Source organism: Rhopalosiphum padi, chromosome 4 (assembly GCF_020882245.1).
Source record: "Rhopalosiphum padi isolate XX-2018 chromosome 4, ASM2088224v1, whole genome shotgun sequence".
NCBI lineage: Eukaryota > Metazoa > Arthropoda > Insecta > Hemiptera > Aphididae > Rhopalosiphum > Rhopalosiphum padi.
Window position 1 is genome coordinate 3488491 of NC_083600.1, and position 20686 is coordinate 3509176.

The 20686-nt window shown below is 26.1% G+C and overlaps 1 protein-coding gene across 5 annotated transcripts; it reads right to left on the reverse strand.

Moving 5' to 3' along the window:
- Positions 1 to 110: 110 nt before the first annotated feature.
- LOC132928934 (TATA-binding protein-associated factor 172) lies at positions 111 to 14378 on the reverse strand. Of its 5 annotated transcripts, none has more exons than XM_060993888.1 (33): positions 13973 to 14364; positions 12523 to 12576; positions 12093 to 12337; positions 11888 to 12034; positions 10131 to 10261; positions 9684 to 9875; positions 8805 to 8966; positions 8557 to 8692; positions 8343 to 8479; positions 7768 to 8033; positions 7478 to 7706; positions 7254 to 7409; positions 7018 to 7153; positions 6609 to 6952; positions 6149 to 6315; positions 5966 to 6083; positions 5769 to 5897; positions 5580 to 5636; positions 5409 to 5513; positions 4945 to 5104; positions 4744 to 4850; positions 3522 to 3789; positions 3059 to 3432; positions 2845 to 2996; positions 2353 to 2702; positions 1794 to 1894; positions 1601 to 1735; positions 1385 to 1533; positions 1203 to 1328; positions 975 to 1137; positions 766 to 902; positions 612 to 693; positions 111 to 547 (listed from the first exon to the last, which is right to left on the reverse strand). In XM_060993888.1, the coding sequence occupies exons 2-33, from the start codon at positions 12531 to 12533 to the stop codon at positions 377 to 379; spliced, it is 5343 nt and encodes a 1780-aa protein (XP_060849871.1). In that variant the 5' UTR covers positions 12534 to 12576; positions 13973 to 14364; the 3' UTR covers positions 111 to 376. The 5 variants fall into 5 exon arrangements, 4 of the variants coding, with proteins under 4 accessions (XP_060849871.1, XP_060849870.1, XP_060849872.1 ...); XM_060993887.1 differs by having other exon boundaries at positions 13838 to 14364; XM_060993889.1 differs by lacking the exon at positions 13973 to 14364 and adding an exon at positions 13525 to 13773.
- Between the last annotated feature and the right edge of the window lie 6308 nt (positions 14379 to 20686).

Below are 20686 nucleotides of genomic sequence, written 5' to 3' on the forward strand. Positions count from 1 at the left end.
CTCAAGTTATAGAAATGTAAAGCAATGTGAACGAGCACAGAATTTAGTGAATAAAATTTGATATTTAAGTGATCCTTTTAATTTTTTTCAATGAAATAAAACACTTCCCATCACTTTAAAGTAAAATGTGATTTATTACATTAGTACACGAAGATTGTTTGTAATCAAAATGTCTACAATACAAAAACATTTATTACATTATGAGTACAAAATACTATAAGCAATTAAGATGTTAAATAATTATAGTTACATCCAAGGATTATAAATCTAAAAGCCTAATTTTTGGTTTGTTTTCACTAGGTATAAATTATTATCTTAATTAAAAAAAAACATAATGTTAAATAAATAACAATATAAAATCAAATTCATAGTAGGATCAGGTATTATTTAGAGTCTGAATAAAACCATTTAAATCATATTCATCATCATAAATTTTGGCATCCCAGAGTTCTGGCAAAGTTTCAAGAACAGATTTAATGGAACCATATGAAGAATTGGTTTTCTTTTTTTCTTTCGACGGATCATCCAATGAGAATAAATCTAATAACTAAAGAAAATAAAGAGGATAATTAATATTTTTTAATATTCCCTAACAAAAAGTTGACACTTACTTTATCAGTTCCCATTGTTTGAAGACTTGAATTCTCAGAAGATATCACTGTGTTAGCAGTCTTCAGTTTAAACTTTTGAAAGCTAAACATAAAATATTAAATAATATATAAATGAATGGCTAAATTTTATTAATTTACTGATCACAATATATACTTCATTATTTTTTCTTCTAGCGTTGATCTTGTAATTAAACGGTATACATTTACTACTTTTTTCTGACCAATACGATGTGCTCGATCCATTGCTTGTAGATCTTTCATAGGACTCCAATCATGTTCTACAAAAATTACCTACAGTAAATAATTATTTTATTAAGTACATTAGTTTTAATTTTAAAATAAGTAGTAAATAATATATCATACAGTATCTGCTCCAGTTAAATTTAGACCCAATCCTCCCACTTGAGTGGTCATTATAAGAGTATCAATGGACGGGTCAACATTAAAACGATTAACAAGTGAATATCGTTGTGATACAGGCACACTTCCATCAAGACGAAGGTAACTTACATTTGGCATATGAGCCCTAATAATATATAACATTTATTTTAATAATTTAATAATTAAATAAAGTTAAAAAATATAACTTACTTAAAGAGATCATTTTCAATGATATTTAACATGGATTTAAGTTGACAGAATATTAAAGCTCTGTGTTGACTTATGACAGTTTCATCATTACTGACTAATCCAATACCACAGTCCATTAAAAGTTGTCTAAAATAATAATTCATAGAATAGAAAGTATACAAACAACAAAATTAATTACTTACTTTAAGGCTGGTAATTTTGCAGCATGTTGAATATCAGTTAGACTAGAATTAGATTCTAAAATTTGTTTAGTTATATTAGAATACTGAGGATGTTGTGGAGTGAGCACTAATTTTGGATGATTACATACATTTTGTAAATAACGCAGTGCCTATAAAAAATATAATTAATATTAAATTGGTTCATAAATTGAAATCTAAGATAATTAAATAACTTACCTGAAGAATGTTATTTTTATTAGGAGGATGAGATTTTTCATCAGTTTCACTATCTGATAAATGTTTATGTATATGTGTTTTTGAAAAATCTTCATAAAGTTGTTGTTGAATAGGACTCAAATCACAATAGTAATCCTACACATAAAATATAATTTTTTAAGACTTTTTTCTTTTCTTTTAATTTTTTATTTACCTGAGTAATTTTAGCTGGCAAATCACTTAATACATCTTCTTTCATTCTACGCAGAACGAATGGTAAAACTTGACGATGCAAAGCTTCCATTGCTAAAACACCTAAGAAATTATAAAAATATACAGAATTTATTTTATGTTTAAAAAAGTAGAAAAAAAATATATTTCTATGTTATTAGTGATATTTTTAGGGGAATTTACAATTCTTTAGAATATATAAATAACAATTTATATAATATACATAATGATACAATTTTATGCTTAATGTTAGCCAAACATGTTTTGATTTAAATAAAAAATACAATGTTTTGTACTTCATATGAAAAATCATGGGCTACTAAATCAGGTTTAAAGGATTATTTGCCTACTATTGATTCATAAAACATTAAATGTCTAATGACATTGTTTAACCACCACAGTAATAACAATATTATAATATTTAAATAAATATGTATATATAAATTATTAAATAATTTGAATGGTTGTAACTTATATATTATTTGAATTACCTGAGTAAATAATATGAAATGTTTGATTACAACTATAAACATTTTACTTACCATTTTCTTGTTCCTTTGATGAACACTTTGCATCACGACTTGCTAAAATTGGTTTGCTATATTTGGCAGCAAATTGTTTTTCTGTTCCCAAAAATCCGGGCATTAAAAAATCAAATAATGACCATAATTCTAATACACTATTTTGAATTGGAGTGCCAGATAATACTAAACGATGGTTTGCTTTTAATTGTTTAATGGCTTGACTTGCTTTTGTCTTTCCATTTTTTATTATATGACATTCATCTAATATGCAATAATTGAATTTTATTTTTGAAAAAAAATCTATATCTTTACGTACAATATCATAAGATACTATAAATAAATTATAATCATCTGCATAAGTTCTTAATCTGAAATAACAATTTAGAATTTATTAAAAAAATAATATTTATTACTACTTAAATACTTTATTTAATATAATATATTAGTATTAAAATTACAATACATTGTACAATAATAACAAACTAAATAAAAACATCATATATATTTTACTTTTGTCTTTCCACAGGTAATCCAGAGTATTGTAATGGTCTCAATATGTTTTTTGGAATAAATTTTTGTACTTCATGAGTCCAATGTCCAATTAATGTAGGAGGACATACAACTATAGATGGCAAAGGAACTGAATCTGGACTACCAGTTTCCTAAAATAATTTTTTAATATAAAAATATGATAAAATTAAATAATTAATTGTTCATTTATTACCTTATGCTTTTCATTTTTATTGTAATGATCACTAGCAAGTATACATAGTGATTGTATGGTTTTTCCTAAGCCCATATCATCACATAAAATTCCATGTAATTTATACTTATTTAAAAAAGCTAACCAATTTACTCCTGTCTGTTGATAAGATCTTAATTTAGCATTTATCATTATCGGCACTTTAAAATCACTTATTTGATTAGGATTAAAAAGTTGATCTAAAAATTGTCTTTGTGATTGAATTAATGTGTTTGTTTCATCACTTAAATTTGGAGGAACAGGTACACTGCCATCGAGTGGCATTAACTGAATCAGAGTAGCAAAACATTGTGAAGACATTTTACGAACACTTTCTTCTTGATCACATAATCGACCTAATATTATAACACCAACATTAAAATACAATAAAACTTTTTGTCATTAATAAATAATTTATAAGTATAATATAATTAATTTAATTTACCTAAAAGTGGAATGATTAGTAAGACAATGTAAGGAACAATGTCAAATTGCAACTTGTCGACAATACACACCACTGCTTCAATAGCTCCTTTTCGTTTAACATCACTGTCAGGAGCATCGAGGAGAGGCAAGACATCATTTATAATAGTTGTCATTGTAATTACGGGATCTAACTCGACCGATGCAGCTAAACAGCGGGCACTAATATGCCTAACAGCAGAATATGGATGAACGAGAAGTTTAGAAAAAATTGGCAACAACTCCAGAAGCTAGAAAAAATAAATAATTAGTTTATACATTTAATAATAAAATAATATGATTCAAAAAGTCATCACTAAAGACAAAATATTATTTCAGATTAATTATAAGACACTTTCACCAAATATTTATATCAACATTTTCTAGCTATGATGTAGTTTTAAAAATGTTTTGTGCTATTTAACAATATTTTTTGACTTAATTTATTTGATTTCCATTTTTATACTGTAAAATTATATTTTACAAGTGAAAATTTATAACCTTGAAAATTAAATACCATGTTCCTCATAAATGAAAATAATAATTTTAGTTATTAGGTATATTATAGTTCAAAATATGTTAATCGTTTAAATTTTAAACTATTTAGTATTTACTATTATATATTTTGAATACATGAAAATAAAAAAAATATTAACACTTATTTTAAACTATTTATAGTATTTATTCTATAATCTATGGTGATACTAAGAAAATATTGGGTTATTGCTGTTTCTGTCATTGTTACAAGAGGGTCAAGGAATATATTTTATTTTTTATCAACAATAATAATAATATAATTTTCATTCATATGACATTACTTATAAGCAGCTATTATGAATAAAATTGCGGTTATTAAAAATCCCTATACCGTGCCTATTTGTCTGTTATATAATCAATGCTACTATACATTAAAATTTAGAACAAATTTTCTGTTAATTGCACGTTGAAAATATTTTAATAAATATGATAAATTTGTTAAAATTATTTAAGAGGATATTATTATCTGCATGTTATCTCTGCCTTATATTTATACAACACATCAACAACAAATTTAAATTTAGAAAAACCAAATTTATTAATTTTGATTTTTTGAATATCAAAATTGATAGTATTTACTATTTACTTAAGTACAGATTATTTCAAACAGTTCACTTGTTTAATAAGCAGGTATAAGCTAACAATAATTTTAGTTAAATTATTATTACCTTTGGAACAAAACATTTGTGCATTTTTGAACAGACTACTTCAAACACTTGTAAGTTTTTAATTAATTCTTGCGCTTCTTCGTCTTTTTCTTTTAAAGTATTCATATCTAAAATGTTAATATTAAAGAATAAAAAATTAATTTAACACTTTTGCTTAATATATTCAATTATTTATTTTTATTTTTTATCTACGAAACTCACTTGGATCATTTATTGGAAATTGTATATTTTTTATGCTGTTATAAACTATTTCAATTAGCCTTGGCAATTTACTTTCTAAATGTTCACTAAAATATGAGCAAATAGTTTGTAAAGCATATAATGCTCCTCTTTTTTGTATATTATTGTTAAGTTTTTGTTCCTGTAACATTTGAACACATTTAATTAATATATAGTTTAGGAAATAATAGTGGTTTTTTTTATACAATTAAAACATAATTTTGTTTTATAAGGTTACATAGAAAGAGTCAATGAAATGTATTGAAAATAATAAGATAAAAATGTGATTGACTTTATATGAAATACAGACGTAGACATTGATCCATAATAGTATTCTAATATTTTTATTCAGATGTGTACATTGAATCGAGCTGTTAGATATTAAAACTCCATAATATTGTGTAAATTTCAGTTTAAAATTTAAATGTAGGAAATACAATAATAACCTGATCTTTGTCACTTAGCACAATTTCTACATTTATATCACAGTGTATTGGTGGTCTTCCCGATCCTCGCTGTCCAGTACGTTTCATTAATAATTTTTCTGCATTCTGTAATAAAATAATTTCATTAATGAATATTTAATAATTGAAAATAATAAATATATATATATTTACTTGTAATAATTTCTGATGCATGAGAATTAATTGATATTTTATTCTATCATCAGTACCCTAAAATAAACAGAATAAATATATTAATTGTAAATTTTACAATAAATAATATATTAACAATTTTACATATGTAAAATAATATTGTGCAATTAAATAAAAATATTAGGTAATTTTAGATGATATTTTACTTACTATTTTAGGCGTAAATTCTGGATCAACACACAAAAAAGAACATAGGTTGTTTATTATAGTTGTGTTAGGGCATGAAGAACGATTAATACATAAATCCATTAAAATAGCTAAATGATCAGCTGACCAGCGCTAAAATAGATCATTTTGAAAAATTAATTATTAATTAATCAAATTAAAATAAATATTTAATATATTACTTGTAACATTTCATTTGATTCTTTTTTAATAGATTCCATTAATGGTTTAACAATAGGTCGTATTTTTTCTGGTAAATATTGAAGCATTGTTAATGCACCCGCTAACGAAGCTTTAGTCCTAAATTGAATAACAATATAAAGGAATAAATATAAAATAAAAAAGTATAAAAATGTATTATTTACGATGTAGTTAAAGACATGAGTTCAGAATGTATAAGCTTATGCGCTTGATTCAATGAAAGACGCCTATCTTCAAGTTGATCAAATATTTTTGGTTTGAGTTTTTGTGATGAAATCAATATTCCAGTTTCTGGTCCAGTAAGAAGTTCAATGTGTTCCAAAGTTACGATCTTAAATAAAATATTTGTTAACTTTATTTTTATATCTAATTATAATTTAATATATTATGATTGTTTTAATAAGGTAAAATTAAAATTAGTAATTTATTCCTAACAAAAATTATTTTCAGATTAAATCATAGAGTAATATCACAGAAATTTGATTATTTGATAAAGGAATAATTATATTTTTGAATAGATACAAATAATACGTATATGTATTATTGAATATTGTGTAACATGTTAGTTATGAAATTGTATAAATAAATAATTATTAAAATATTCAATATTTACTTGAAATTTACCTGATTTAAATGTTGTGGAGTCGTCAATTTATAATGTTTCAATGATGAAAGAAAATCGTGAGCGTCTTGTATAAGCTTTGTTATAGAAAATGACATTTCATCATAGTAAATCATACGATTCATACAATCTGTTACTTTTTCAGCTAATATTTTTGAAGCTAAACTATCTAATTTTTGTAATTTACACCATTCTGATATTACCATAGAAGTCATCTTTTGTTGCATAGCTACATTAGATTCTAAATTACTGATTAATAATTTTGTATAGCATGTTACAGGTGATTCATCTTCATTTGTGTAACAAATATTTGGTGCAGGTTTTATAATATAACAAGATAATAAACCTAAAATCAAATTTACATTTATATTAATAAGTATTTATAAATTTATTTATATATAGAAAACATACCTAACATTTCTGCACCTAAATGTCTTGCTCTAATGGCATTTTTTTCTCTTTGGTCAGTAGGGATAGCTTCACTTCCGCCAATATAGTATTTGACATCTATACTTGCCTCGCTTGCAAGGCTAGATACATTATCTACCTTGATTTTAAAACCCAATGTAAAGTTAGAATATTTAATATTTATATTAAGAAAAAACAGCATTTAGGATTTAGGTACATATTAAGGATATAATTATTACTTTATTAGGCCCAGTTAGAATATGTTGAATAATATTAGATGAATCATAAGGTATTTTTTCTGATTGCATGGTCATTGCCAACCATAATCCTATGTATGGACAAGCAGCATTTAAAAGAGCTGTTAGGCTACTATTTAATATTAAATTAGTCCAAACCTAAATTAAATATAAATTGAATAACTAAAAAATTATCTAAATAGTTCAACAATTTATGGAAAACATACTTTTTTTATAATTTGTTGTATTTCTATATCTGGTTCAGACATTGCTCTCTGAAAAATATGCCTCATAGCATCTTGAAGTAATTTTATATCCTCAATATTATCAGCATACGATAATTGTGGAGTTGAAGTTAATGTCATTAAGGATTTCATAGTTGCTAAACGTACTTGAGTTGCATTATGTGTTAAAAATGACCAAAGCCGAGGTAAAACATGAATGATTGGTTCATTTCTAAATGAAAAATAAACTTAGTTTTTTATTAATAAATTATGAAAACTATTATTAAACTTACGTTAATAGTTTACCAGACGGAAGGCTAAACAATGCAGCTAATAAAGTCATGAAGTTATAACAAGATGCAGTTAAATCATCTTGAACAGCCAACATTTGCCACAAAATGGATATTACATCAGATGCCCATTTTTCATCACATTTAATCATAGAATCAACTATTGGCAATAAAGCAGATGCAGCTACAGCACTAACATCATCTACTGTATCCTTAAGAGCTTTAGATATAAATGGAAAAGATAACTGTAATATTTTTTCAATAATATCCTGAAAAAAGAAAATGTTAAATAAATTATGAATATATAGAAGACAAGGAGGATTAAAGCCAAAAATAAAAAATTTATAACTCATAGTTTTAACTAATTAAAAAAATGTTAAAAATAATGTTTGTAATTTTTTCTTTTAAAAAGAAATATTTGAATTAGAAATTAAAGTCTTGTTTCTGAGTGGTTTCTTTACTACTAAGTAATAAAATGAACTTAAATTGTAACCAATATGCACATTATTTTAATTTATTTACAAGGAAATAGAAAAAATGTGTAAAATACTTAATAGTATTAATATTTAATAACTTACTTTTCTAACAACTAATAAATACTTCAGTCCTAATAATCCACCATGTCTGGTTGTCCAATCAGAGTGTTGAATAAGTTGTATAAGTACATGAATTATGTTTAAAACATTTTCTTCAGACATCAATTTAACAACAAAACCTATAATTTACATAAACGTAATATTTTAGTGTTATTCTTTTTTAAAAATAATTAAGTACTTAAATAAGTTTATATACCTAAAGCTTGAGCACATGTTTCTCTAACAGGAGCTACAACTTGATCACCAAGAAAATCACCAAAATGGTCTAATGCAAGAACACATAAAAGTCTTAGTCCCACATCTTCTAACCATGCTTGATGATGGTTTTCCATCTAATAACAAATTAAAAATTAATAATTATAATAATGTAGATATAAATATTGATTATTAATAATTATAATCATACTTATATTATAGTATATACATGACATTAATTTAACATACTTGGTCTGAAGGTAAATTACAAGCTTTTCCAGCACCTCGACCATGGTGTTTAATAATTTCACGAATAGCTGTTGCAGCACCATGACGTATTTCCCATTTAGTATTGAATAAGTCTTTAAGTAAAGTATTTATAAAATCTTTAAAAGGCCAATCATTTTCAACCTTTATTAAAAAAATAAAAAAAGAATAAGTATAAGTATATATATATATAATTTTACAGATAATTTTATATCGAGGAAATATTTTTATATTGCAATTTTTTACTTAAACCATAGAAAATTTTAGTATAATAAAGCTACTTAAATATAATTATAAATTAATTTGAAAAATAGACAAATTCAGTTTTTTTTTTTTAAATTTTAAATTAAATTGATATAACTAATATAAATAAAATATAAAAATGAATGTTGTTTGTCATTAAGCGCATAACATGAAAATGGATGGAATGATTGAGTTAATTTTTTAAAAGAAATGTTAGTAATAGTTCAAATAAGATTTTTAATTAAAGAAAATTTGAAAAAAAATTATGTGCTTTTTTTTAAAAATTAGAGAACATAGTATGATTCTTTATGCTGACCCTTAAGAACTGAGTAAAAAGAAAAGTTAGTAAGAATGCTAAGCAAAAACAAGGAATAGTACAAGTGGGCAATGCAATACGGCGGGTCGGAGGCTAACAATGTCCACAATGTCAGTTTATGATGAAATAATTTCAGTCTTATAAAAGAGATGGCTTTTATTACAGGTAACTAAGTGCACAGAGACTGCTAATAACTAAAAATAATTGAATTCAATATTTAAACTGCTTAGAAAAATGTAAAATTAATTTTAAACTTAAAAAAAATTATCTTTAATGTTAGTGTAATACAATTCTACGATTACCTCTTCACTATTATCAATTAATTTAATTTTTTTGTATGAATTTGAAGCTTCAGTATAACCACCATCTAAAGATACTGATCTCATTATTTTGTTATTCAGTTCATTTTGGCGGGCTTTTCGTCTATCACAATTAGTTTCTCTGGAACTTTTATTTAAATCAGTATCTGTTTTTACTACATCACTCAATTGTCTCTAAAAAATAAATACATGTGATAAAAAATTAACAACCTTATTAACTAGTTTAAATTAATATAAAATACATTATTTAGAAATTTAAAATTTAGTTGATATGTTATACAAATATTGTAATCAAAATGTAGTATATAATGCATTCACAGTTCGTGGGATTTTTTTAACAAGGTCATAACTGAGTTGTTTTATAAATGCGAATACAGGTTCCTCAATTCTAATATTCATGATATAATATACTATTTAGTAAATACTAACTTTTAAGTTGGGTTGACTAGGAATTGATGAAATCATTATATCATCTGATGTAATAATTTCTGAACCAATAATTTCAAGTCCCAAAGTTTTGTTAATAATTTTTTGTTGATCTTTAATAATTTTTTCAGCATCTATAAAATAAAATATAAACATCATTATCATTCATAATATTTATTTAACGACCTTTGAATATTAAATTGAATACATTAAACATGTTATATTTGTATACAAGATTGGAGGCACAAAAATGTTTTAAAAAATAACTTGAACTTTAAACTGTATAAAGTCTATTGACTTCATTAAAGTCACCAAATGATCTTTTAGTCAGATGTTGTTTGACGCCTTTTGGCTACACGATAAAAATATATAAATAATAATATTATTCAAATACTTTGATACTTTATTTTAATATTATAGTATATTAAAAATAAGAAACACAATCGGCAGCCGACTACTGCGCATGTGCGTGACTTAACAACACAACAGGCATACAGATAGTTTAGGACAAACAGGTGTTGTCTAACCACCGCCCAACGTAAACTGGTCGCCGCCGACTGTGTTTCTTATTTTAAATAGACTATAGTTTTAAAATAATTTTGTACAGCTTTACACATTTTATTTTATTTTTACTTTAAAAAAATATACATACATAGTTATCAATTTTAATAAGTGATTATGTTATTGAGTAATAATGCCTCAAGGATGTTTTGAGTATTTTTGAAACAAAATTCATGATTTAGGCTTTAAATAAGTAATTATTTCAAATAACAATACAAAAGTATTTCCTATTCAATATTCATGTTTTATTGAAGAAGAAAATTTTACTGGATAATGCTCACGAAAAAAAGGTTCTAACCAATGTTGACCAAAATAAAATTAATAAAAAACAATAGTAAAAATAATGTTTTAAGATGTCATTTGCTATACAAAAAAACGATATGATGGTCTTATCCACCATGAACATATTATGAAAAAAAACAAAAATTAAGAATTTTTAGCATAAAAATAAAAAATACAACTTGTTTTTGGTATTCAATCATGAACTCAATTCTTGATAAGATAGACAATTTATGAGGCCTTGCAGTTAAATAATCCGTATTTAGTATAAATAATGGCTGTATCATAACTTATAAGTAAATGGAATTTTTTTTTTTAATCTATCGTGCAATAATTGTAATATAATATTGTACATTTATATTTATTTTAAATTCCTTTAAACTCAAATCATTTTTTTTTATCATGCTAGGGGCTTACTGTTATTTGAAACAATCAAAACTGTTTTTGATTGTATATGATTACAATTTCTTTATCTATTATAAATAAAAAAAATATAAAATCTAATTATTTGCTTAACTTAATTTTTCAAAAATATTTAATGTAATATATATATATATATATATATATATATATAAAAAAACATGATAAACTTATATTCATTTTATCAACAAATGACTCATTTCAGATAGCAGTTTCGAATTAAATAATTCTGAGGTTTAGATTATGATTATAATATACTCCAACACCAATTTTAAAATATAAATATAAATAATAAGTAATTAAAATAGATTTGATTATTTAATTAATTTATTGATGATTGGAAATATTTATAAATAAGATAAATGGTTATTAAAGAATCATCAGATACTGATATTTACAAAATTGTTACTTATTTACAAAAGTAATGAACAAATATATCATTTAAATTTGATTAAAATGCAAAAAATTCTAATAATGTTCATTAATATGTCAGAAATTACCATTTTCTGATGTTACTGGATTATCTTGTTCAATATCTGGGGAAGCCATCAAAGCAGAACAGTTCATAATAGCAGTTAAATCAAATGTATCAAAACATAATTTTCCATCATTTTCTTTTTCATCTACTTGTAAATCGCTATACGGTTCTAAAAATATAATATCAATATAAATAAATATTTCAACAATAAACACTATCCTGCATACCTAATTTAACAGGAGGTAAACCACTAGGACACCATTGGGGAATTTGTTTAATTACAGCTTCAATGGCTTGTGAAGCTGCTATACGAGTTTCCCATGATGAATGTCGTAAATATGTAGATATACGTTCTAATAAAGGTTCAAGTTCATGAGGATGTAGCCTCACCACTTGTCCCAGTTGATTTGCTGCTGCTTTTCTTGTAACTGAACTACTTCCTGTTTCTAATAATATGAACAGTCTATCTAATCTGTAAAAAAATTATTTGAATGTGATAAATGTTTTAAAAATACAAGTATAAAATAACATAGGTTGGTATCTATTTAAATAGTTAAATATTAGATTTAAATACGAATATTTGATAATTAATACATTTATTTATAAGTTGTAATATTGTCATAACGTTGGTTATATAATAAATGGAATTAAAATTACCTTGAAGTCATTTTCTATTATTGATAAATTTCAATGTTAATATCATCTATAAACCTGAAAAAAAAAAAATTAATGCTAAAGTAAAATTATCTAATTACATTATTGTTATATGCTGAGGTTATAAGTAAAGATTATATTATTGAATACCTACTTACAAATACTATTTTTTTTTAATGTTAAAAAAATCAGAAATGCTCAATTACTAAATAGTCACTTTTCAGATGAAAATTCAAATTGAAAATATTAGGGAAACAATGCTTTCAAAACAATATTTGATTTCTTCAAATATTAAGTACCCGGTTAATTGACCATGTATGACATATATTAGTAGTTTATAAAATTGTACATGTTCATTATTTATTATTTGATTAAAACTACCAATAATATTGTACTAAACCAGTACTAAATTTTCAATTTTAAATGGGTTTTAATATAATTTATTAAAACGATATATTTATATTAAGTTTTCAATATATTATTTTATACATGTCTTGGTGTCATACTAATATGATATCATACCGGATGTCTATAGAACGGTTTCTGAATAGTTTGGACACAATATAGTCACTCTGTGTACCAAATGAGTTTTAAAAATAAATTTCCTCGCGAAAAATATTTTACGATGGTAACGTGTGTTTGGAGGCCGTGTCCTTCGACTATCGAATACGCGTCACGCATGTTAACGGAATTTAATTGGCAATGTTCAAAAGTCGGTGGGTGGCGGACTAACAGTGGCGTCCCATCAGTCGCCAAAGCCGTTTAGCCACCTTAAAACGCACAGGAACGCACAACAGCCGATCGGAGGGAGACCGCGAGGGGAGAAGAGGTAACCGAACATTTTTAAAACGGGAGATTTATGAGATCGGAAATTTTAAAGGTAAACACAGCTAGGCAAATGCTGTTTCCCTGTTGGATGTTGTATAATGTGCTACTGTATTAGTAACAAGTAATAAACGCGTTATTACACAATAAATAATAATAAGTAGGTCAGTCGAGGTGTACCTTTTTTCTCATGACATACTTGGTCTCGCTAGTCACTACTCACGGTTACCTGCCTTCCAGAGACAGTCGTCGGGTGACGGGTAATGGTCGTGGTGCGGTGTATATAGCCGTAAATGGTAAAAACAAATGTAAATAAACAAAAACGGTAATGTAATGTTGGTACCATCAAAACTACACAAATACAAACACCGTGACTTATAAAATAAACATTATACAATAATAATTAATTAAAAACGTCCAGATAAAAAAAAAAAAAGAAGAATTGTGTATTATTAAATACTGAAAAGGTTTCCCAGTGTTTTGGGTCTTTTACCTAATCGATAACGCATCGGTCACACGTCGGTGGACAAGCGGTAGATCTGTCTAATCATCGTTACGACGCCAGTTAAATAGTAGGTGAGTTGTGAATAAACTATAATATAGCTGTAATTTTCCGATGATCACATACGTTTATGTCATTTTATAACTGATATCCGCGGGGACGCGTTTCGACTGACTATAGTTGTTGTTCCGTCGGCGTGATCTATTTTATAGTTCGTCCTGCGTGATACCGTTGTCGGGGTGGATCGATGACGAATCAACTGCGTTCCGCCACCATTTGTAGAGGGCGGTGAACGGCAAAACGGTGACCGCAAAACTTTACCTCCGTGGCGAACTACGACAACTCGTGAACAGCGGCTATAGACGCGAACGACGGCCATGTCGACCGGATGAAAGTCACATTTATACTGGCGGCCATTTCCACGGGGAACGCCGCTTTAACGACTGCACCGGTGGGCGGCGGTAAACGGACGCGTTTGGTGAACAGCTGATCAGCTGTGAGCTGTCCACGAACGGGGCGATTGTGAATAATTGTGACGTACACTACGCTGTACGACTATTCTTTTTAAATCTTTGGTGGCTCGCCGTCGCTCGTGTCACTTCCGTTCTCTTGCACAATTCCGACTTCCTATCATATGTGAGTTGGGAAACTTGGGCATTGGATACAACCTACGTTTTTTTAATATTATCGAACCGATATTGTTGCGTGTCGCATGGTATAATCGGATGTTTCGATTTGCTTTTAATTCCTTGTCGGCGAAGCGTTAGGTTTATAATTTATATCACAAATTTTACGTATCTTATCGTTATTTTTTTCAAAGTGGAAAGGTAGCGTTTGCTGCTTGGATCATATATAATAATATCATAGAACACTATATCACATATATAATATGATTTTAATACTTGCTACAGTGGCCAAAATACGTGTTACAATCGTGTTTTGAATCATGTATATCTTAGTTCGTGGTGGTTACAATCATAGTACGACCGTAGAAAAAACATCGGTGTCGGAGATAACACGAATTTCTTGCCTGTTAGTGTTATCTGAGATAATAGATAATAAATAGTAAATACATCTTGCAGGATTTATTTTTATTTTAGTTCATGACATAATTACTTTAGATTTTGAGCGAAGCGATAAATTTACGGATTTTATTATGTATTCTTTTTTCGTGCGTTTACATGCGTTTACATGATTAGTTAATAGTTGAAAAAAATGATTCGACTTTCAACTTTAAGGGTTGTTTGTGGTAGTAAATTGGATCTAATTTGTGATTTGGAGAGGTAATAATGAAAAATTCCCAATATTTTTCAAAATGATCGGGAAAAACAAACGAAATATCAAGGAAAAATAATATATTTTACTTTTAACCAGTATTTGACAAAATAGATTATATTTTTTTGGTGCAACTCAACAATAAATAACCTAAATAACCGTAGAAACTTGACATATTTACCAAATGTGTATATTAAATTAAATTAATATAATATAATTTTCAAAATATTTTATTTTTTAAAGCTATTTATAGAAATTTGAAATTTGAAATTTTTTTAGTTTTTTTAATAGGTATATGTTGATAAAAAAATGTCCTAATTTAAAGTGGTACTTACTTGCCAAATTTTTTTTATAGGTTATTTGATTATTATTATTTATTAGCTTGAATAGCTTTAAATGCTTTAATAGTTTAAATAAAATAGTGATGAAATAATAATAAAATATAATAAATGTATTGAAATAATTTGTAGTACCTTTATTACTTATATTATGCTGTTGATTTGTGTATGGTATAAAATCTTATTTTATTTAACAAATACCGCTAGATAGCGTTATAGTTATCGTTATTATAACAGATGGCAGTCATATTTAGGAAATTGTATTGTTACGGTAATACAATTAATAGTAAAATAAATTACTTTTATAGAAATATTAAAATCGTATCATGAAATGTACTTATTAGTGATGTAGATAAACAAACCGTCTCTGCTCTGAATCTTTTTTTTTTTTTACACAATCATATTTAATATTATTGAATTCAAATAATATACTCATTATAATGACCCACTCGATACTTAATGTACAACAGAACGGTACCCACTTGTCTACCTTTTTTAATTTATAATTAAGCTTTGATAATCTGATATATTAGTATCTAATCCTGTTTATATATTTATTAAATAATTTAAAGGATTTGCTTTTAAAAGGTATGTGCAAAGGTCGACTAGGTCGATTACAACAGATGTAGGTATTATAACCAAATATATCCAACCGAACTTAAATTACCAAACCTAAATTAATTGGGACAGAAAAAAATGTGTGTAACAACAAACAATTACCTCTATATTATGATTTATGAATGTACACTCATATGAGTATTTTAAGTAGATAAAAGTCAATTGTTATATAGGATTTCGTTAAAAAATAATTGCTCTTCTTAACGGCACCTCGAGTAAATTACCAAACATTAATTAAATAAAATAAACACGTTATTAATAGGTATAATAATATTTATAAACTATTTTATAATAATATAAAAACTAATAATTAAAAAAAAAAATATAAAGTTTTTATAAATTATTAAGAGTAAAAATAAATACACCAAGAATTTATATACTATTTATGATAAGTTGGGTAAGATATTAGCATAGTGGAATAAGATTTGGGTTGTAATAAGAATTTTTCTAATATATTGAGAGAATTGAAAGGAGAGTAATTTTTCTGATTGTTAGGTTGATTATTAGGTTTTAGGATGAGGATGGTGGTAGAGTACCTATTTTAAAACAAACTCAAAACTTTATAAAGTCCTTATTTTAATTTTTCAGCTATGTTTATAATCTAAACTAAAAATAATAAAATACACATTCACCCATATCTTCTACTTCTTTTTTATGCTTTTACAACTCTTTTTTTTGGTTTCCTTTTTTGAATCAAATTTGTAATAAATATATTTTTGGTTTCTATTTTAATTTAATATATATATATATATATATATATACATATATGAATAATTAAATTAACGAGTGAATAACGTAACTTGTTTGAAAAATATTCAAATAATCCGCATCATTGAATTATTCTATTTACCAAACTAATATAGTGTAATATATTCAAATAGAATGAAAAGTATATAAGTAAAATATACATGTACCCGTACATTATTATGTGTGATGAATATGAATGATGATAACAGTTTTATTTTGGTCAATTGTTATTTTGAGGATTGAACATACGATATTTGAGTATGATTTTAACGACTATAGAAAGACACTGCGTTCTTAGGGCGGGGCTAAATAGGTACAAGGAATACGAGGTGTATAGCCCCAGCCTTAATTTTAAAATTGTCAATTCTAATTATTACTGTAGACATAGACATAGTACTACATAGGTCTGGCCTCAAATTGTTAAATCAAGTTCCTGGTATTTTTTTTTTGATGTTATATGTTAGTAATAAATAATATTAATTATTATTTATTATATAAATTTTAATCTGAATATATATATTACAGTAATACAGTATATATATATGTTTAATGTTTCAATTATTCGTTTACCATCATACTCTAGTTTAGGGATTTTACTAGCACTTCCCGGTTATAAATTTAATCCAGAGCATAGGGTGGAAAATTTACGACACTAGAGGAGCGAACGCAAGAAAAAATTTCGGTGGGGATTTTTAAAAAAAATGTACATAAATATCATACTATTCATTTGTAGGTCAGGTAATTTATTTTTTGTTCCTGATATTTCGGAGGGGGTTTAACCCCCACCCCCCCTGTGTTCGCGCCTGCGACACTATAGGTACCAATAATTTGTTTTTTTTTTGAAGCGTGCCACTAAATCAAGAAAAATATTATATATAACTATATAAGTATATCAGAAAAAAAATGTATTTTTTTAAACGTATTAATATACAAAATGTGTTACAAATACCTAACAGTCGAAAACTGAAAAGATATTCTATATCATGGTTAACTTGTGGATTACCCCTTACATTGATGACCGATGTATGCCTTACCTTGATACACCATCGCAAAATCTTTCGAAAATGGGTGATGGGGCTTGTAAATATACGTATAGAATTCTATAAACTCATTTTTCCGAAAGATCGTCGCACTTTACGCATTTACAAACGGCGCGACGACGCGAAAACGGTATGATCGAGAACCGAATGGCATAGTGGACGTGGAGAAAAAGGTATTCGACGACCGCTTTTTCCTGAGATTGACTAATCAACGACGCGGAAATCCAACTACAAGTAAACAGTATAATATTTTCCATTTGCCACTGGTCAGCTTCTAAAAAATCATTGAGAATGGAACGTGATGAAAAACGATTGGCAGTCACTAACATTTTTCTTTAAAACCAACAAATGGAAAAATATCAAATATAAATTCGTTGATCATGGTACTTATTACTGATATATACATATTGTATGCATATTGTATAATAATATACGGTATAGGTATTTGTGACTCAGGAGCAGATAAGCGCTAACTATGCGATAATTTCATTTGTCATTCAAAAGAAAACACCGCCGTCATCGACCTTTTGCTCGTGTTTGCCGCTTCGTTCGATTCTTGATTAAAACGTTTTTGTGTCGTCCGCAAATGAATATAATATAGTAGTGTTTGAAATGCATAGTCGTCTTTAAGTTTTGCGAGGCCCAGGATGAATAAAAAATGACAAAGCTTAATATTATAGATGAATATTGACAAAATATAAAAGTAATTAAATGTCATGTACAGACTAAAAGTTAAAATATAGGTAATTATTTCATATTTGTGTACCTACATAAGTATGTAATTAGTAAATAAATTGACAAAATAAAGGTACATATACATTCTATCAGTTACAGAATTAAATAAATTCGACCGGGAAATTTATTTGACCTGCAGACATCAAATTTGTTTTGTCCTGGATGTATTAATTAATTTAGGGTATAAATGAATGCTTATTTTGAAGTTTTATTGATGAAACTGTCATCAAATTATTAATTTCTTAGAAAATTAACTCATATTTTGCGCAAAAAACAGAATACTTACATATAGTAAAAAATGTAAAAAGTTTTTTTTTAATATAATAAATCACTTTTATTTTAAATAATATAAATTATGTCTTCAAAATCAATATTATTTTATACATTATTATTTATTATTTTTTACAGCCATAAAACAGGAACGCCTCTAATTATTAACTATAATAAATAACAGCCCGTTGTACTGCGAATTGCGGTCCACCAGGAAAAGTCAACTACTGAATTTTATAGATTTAGTTATCAATGTTATCATACAATTCTTGTTTGACATAAAAAATATTCAAAACACTCCAACAGTAAGAGTCATCCTGGTATATACATGTTAACAATAATAATTTATTAAAATGAGAATAACCTGTGTCTTTATATATTCACACGCAGAACGCAGGATCCATGATATTTGATCCTTAAAAATTAACATTATAACGGCCTTTTTTTGTACAATTAACCTAAAAAATTATGCAGGGGTTGGTTTTGGTACCTTTAGTCTATACAATATTTCAACAATGTGATACTTTTTTCTGCCATAATTTAATTGTTGTAATTTGTCATCAAGGCAGCTGCTTATATTTTATAAAGGTCTGAATCTATCACTGCAGTTAATTGTGATACATATATATTGCATGATGCCTGTATCTTTTTTTTATAAAACTATTACAAAACTGTGTATATAAGAACAAACTATGTATGTATGATGTATCTAATAATTATTAAATTAATAATGAACAAATTAATGAAATGTTACTTATATTATATAGTCATATAGATAGGTACCTAACTATAAATTTTACAAAATAATAAATATAAATACTTAGTACTTACCAAATCTTCTATGATATCGAAACTATTATTTTTGTAACAATGTTGATTGTAATCTCACAAAAATAATATTTTAGCATATTAGTATAGCATATAGCTATATTTGTACAATATTTGGACAATTTTAAAATCTTAAGTACCATTTTTGTTTTTAGTAGGTAATTTGAATATTTGAATATAATATAATATTTAAGTATTCAGTGGTTTTAATAATAATGTGGAGCAGCTGGTTTGGACAATGAAAACTTTATTATATTACCATAAAAATTGAGTTAAATTAAAAATGAATTTTAGACTATGACTATTTTTATCATTTTCATTTATAAATATACCTATCGAAATATACTTAGATTATTGTACACGGTGCATCATTATACATACCTATACATGTTGAATACGTGAATTATAAATATTATGAGAATTTTTCTTCACCTGATTTGTTTACTTATATGCATTATTTATTTACTTATATTAAATTTATTAAAATATTGCAGTATAGATTGCATGCTTTTTCATTGATGTATATAGTTATTTCTATTTTTTACATTATAAACAAATCAATATTTCTATATTTATTACAATAAGTATCAATTGTTGTTTTAATATATGTATTTATATTTACTATAGTTGACTGTAAATTTGTTGGCACCGTCTGGTACCTACCTACCGTTTTCAGAAAATGTTCACTAACTGGTAATGTTGCGAACAATTTACAAACGCTATACTAACATGGACAAAAAGCTGAATGTTCCCTTACAGCCACCCACAGCGAATGACTTAGAATATAAGTATATTACTAAATGATAAATCCAAAAATACATCAGAAAATAAATTATGATATATTAGCCTTGGCAATTAGCGTAACATGTTGAAAACCAATGTGGCGTTATTGTAGCATCCGGATGCTAAGCTATATCTGACCACGATTGCACATTGCATTAATATTAATTATATAAAATTGTTATCATTTTGATATTAGTAAAATAAAA

Coding starts and splice junctions, on each gene's coding strand:
- LOC132928934 (XM_060993888.1), bottom strand. Junction 7,707..7,767: donor CCGTCTGGTAAACTATTAAC/GTAAGTTTAATA, acceptor TTTTTCATTTAG/AAATGAACCAATCATTCATG. Junction 5,637..5,768: donor CAGAATTTACGCCTAAAATA/GTAAGTAAAATA, acceptor TGTTTATTTTAG/GGTACTGATGATAGAATAAA.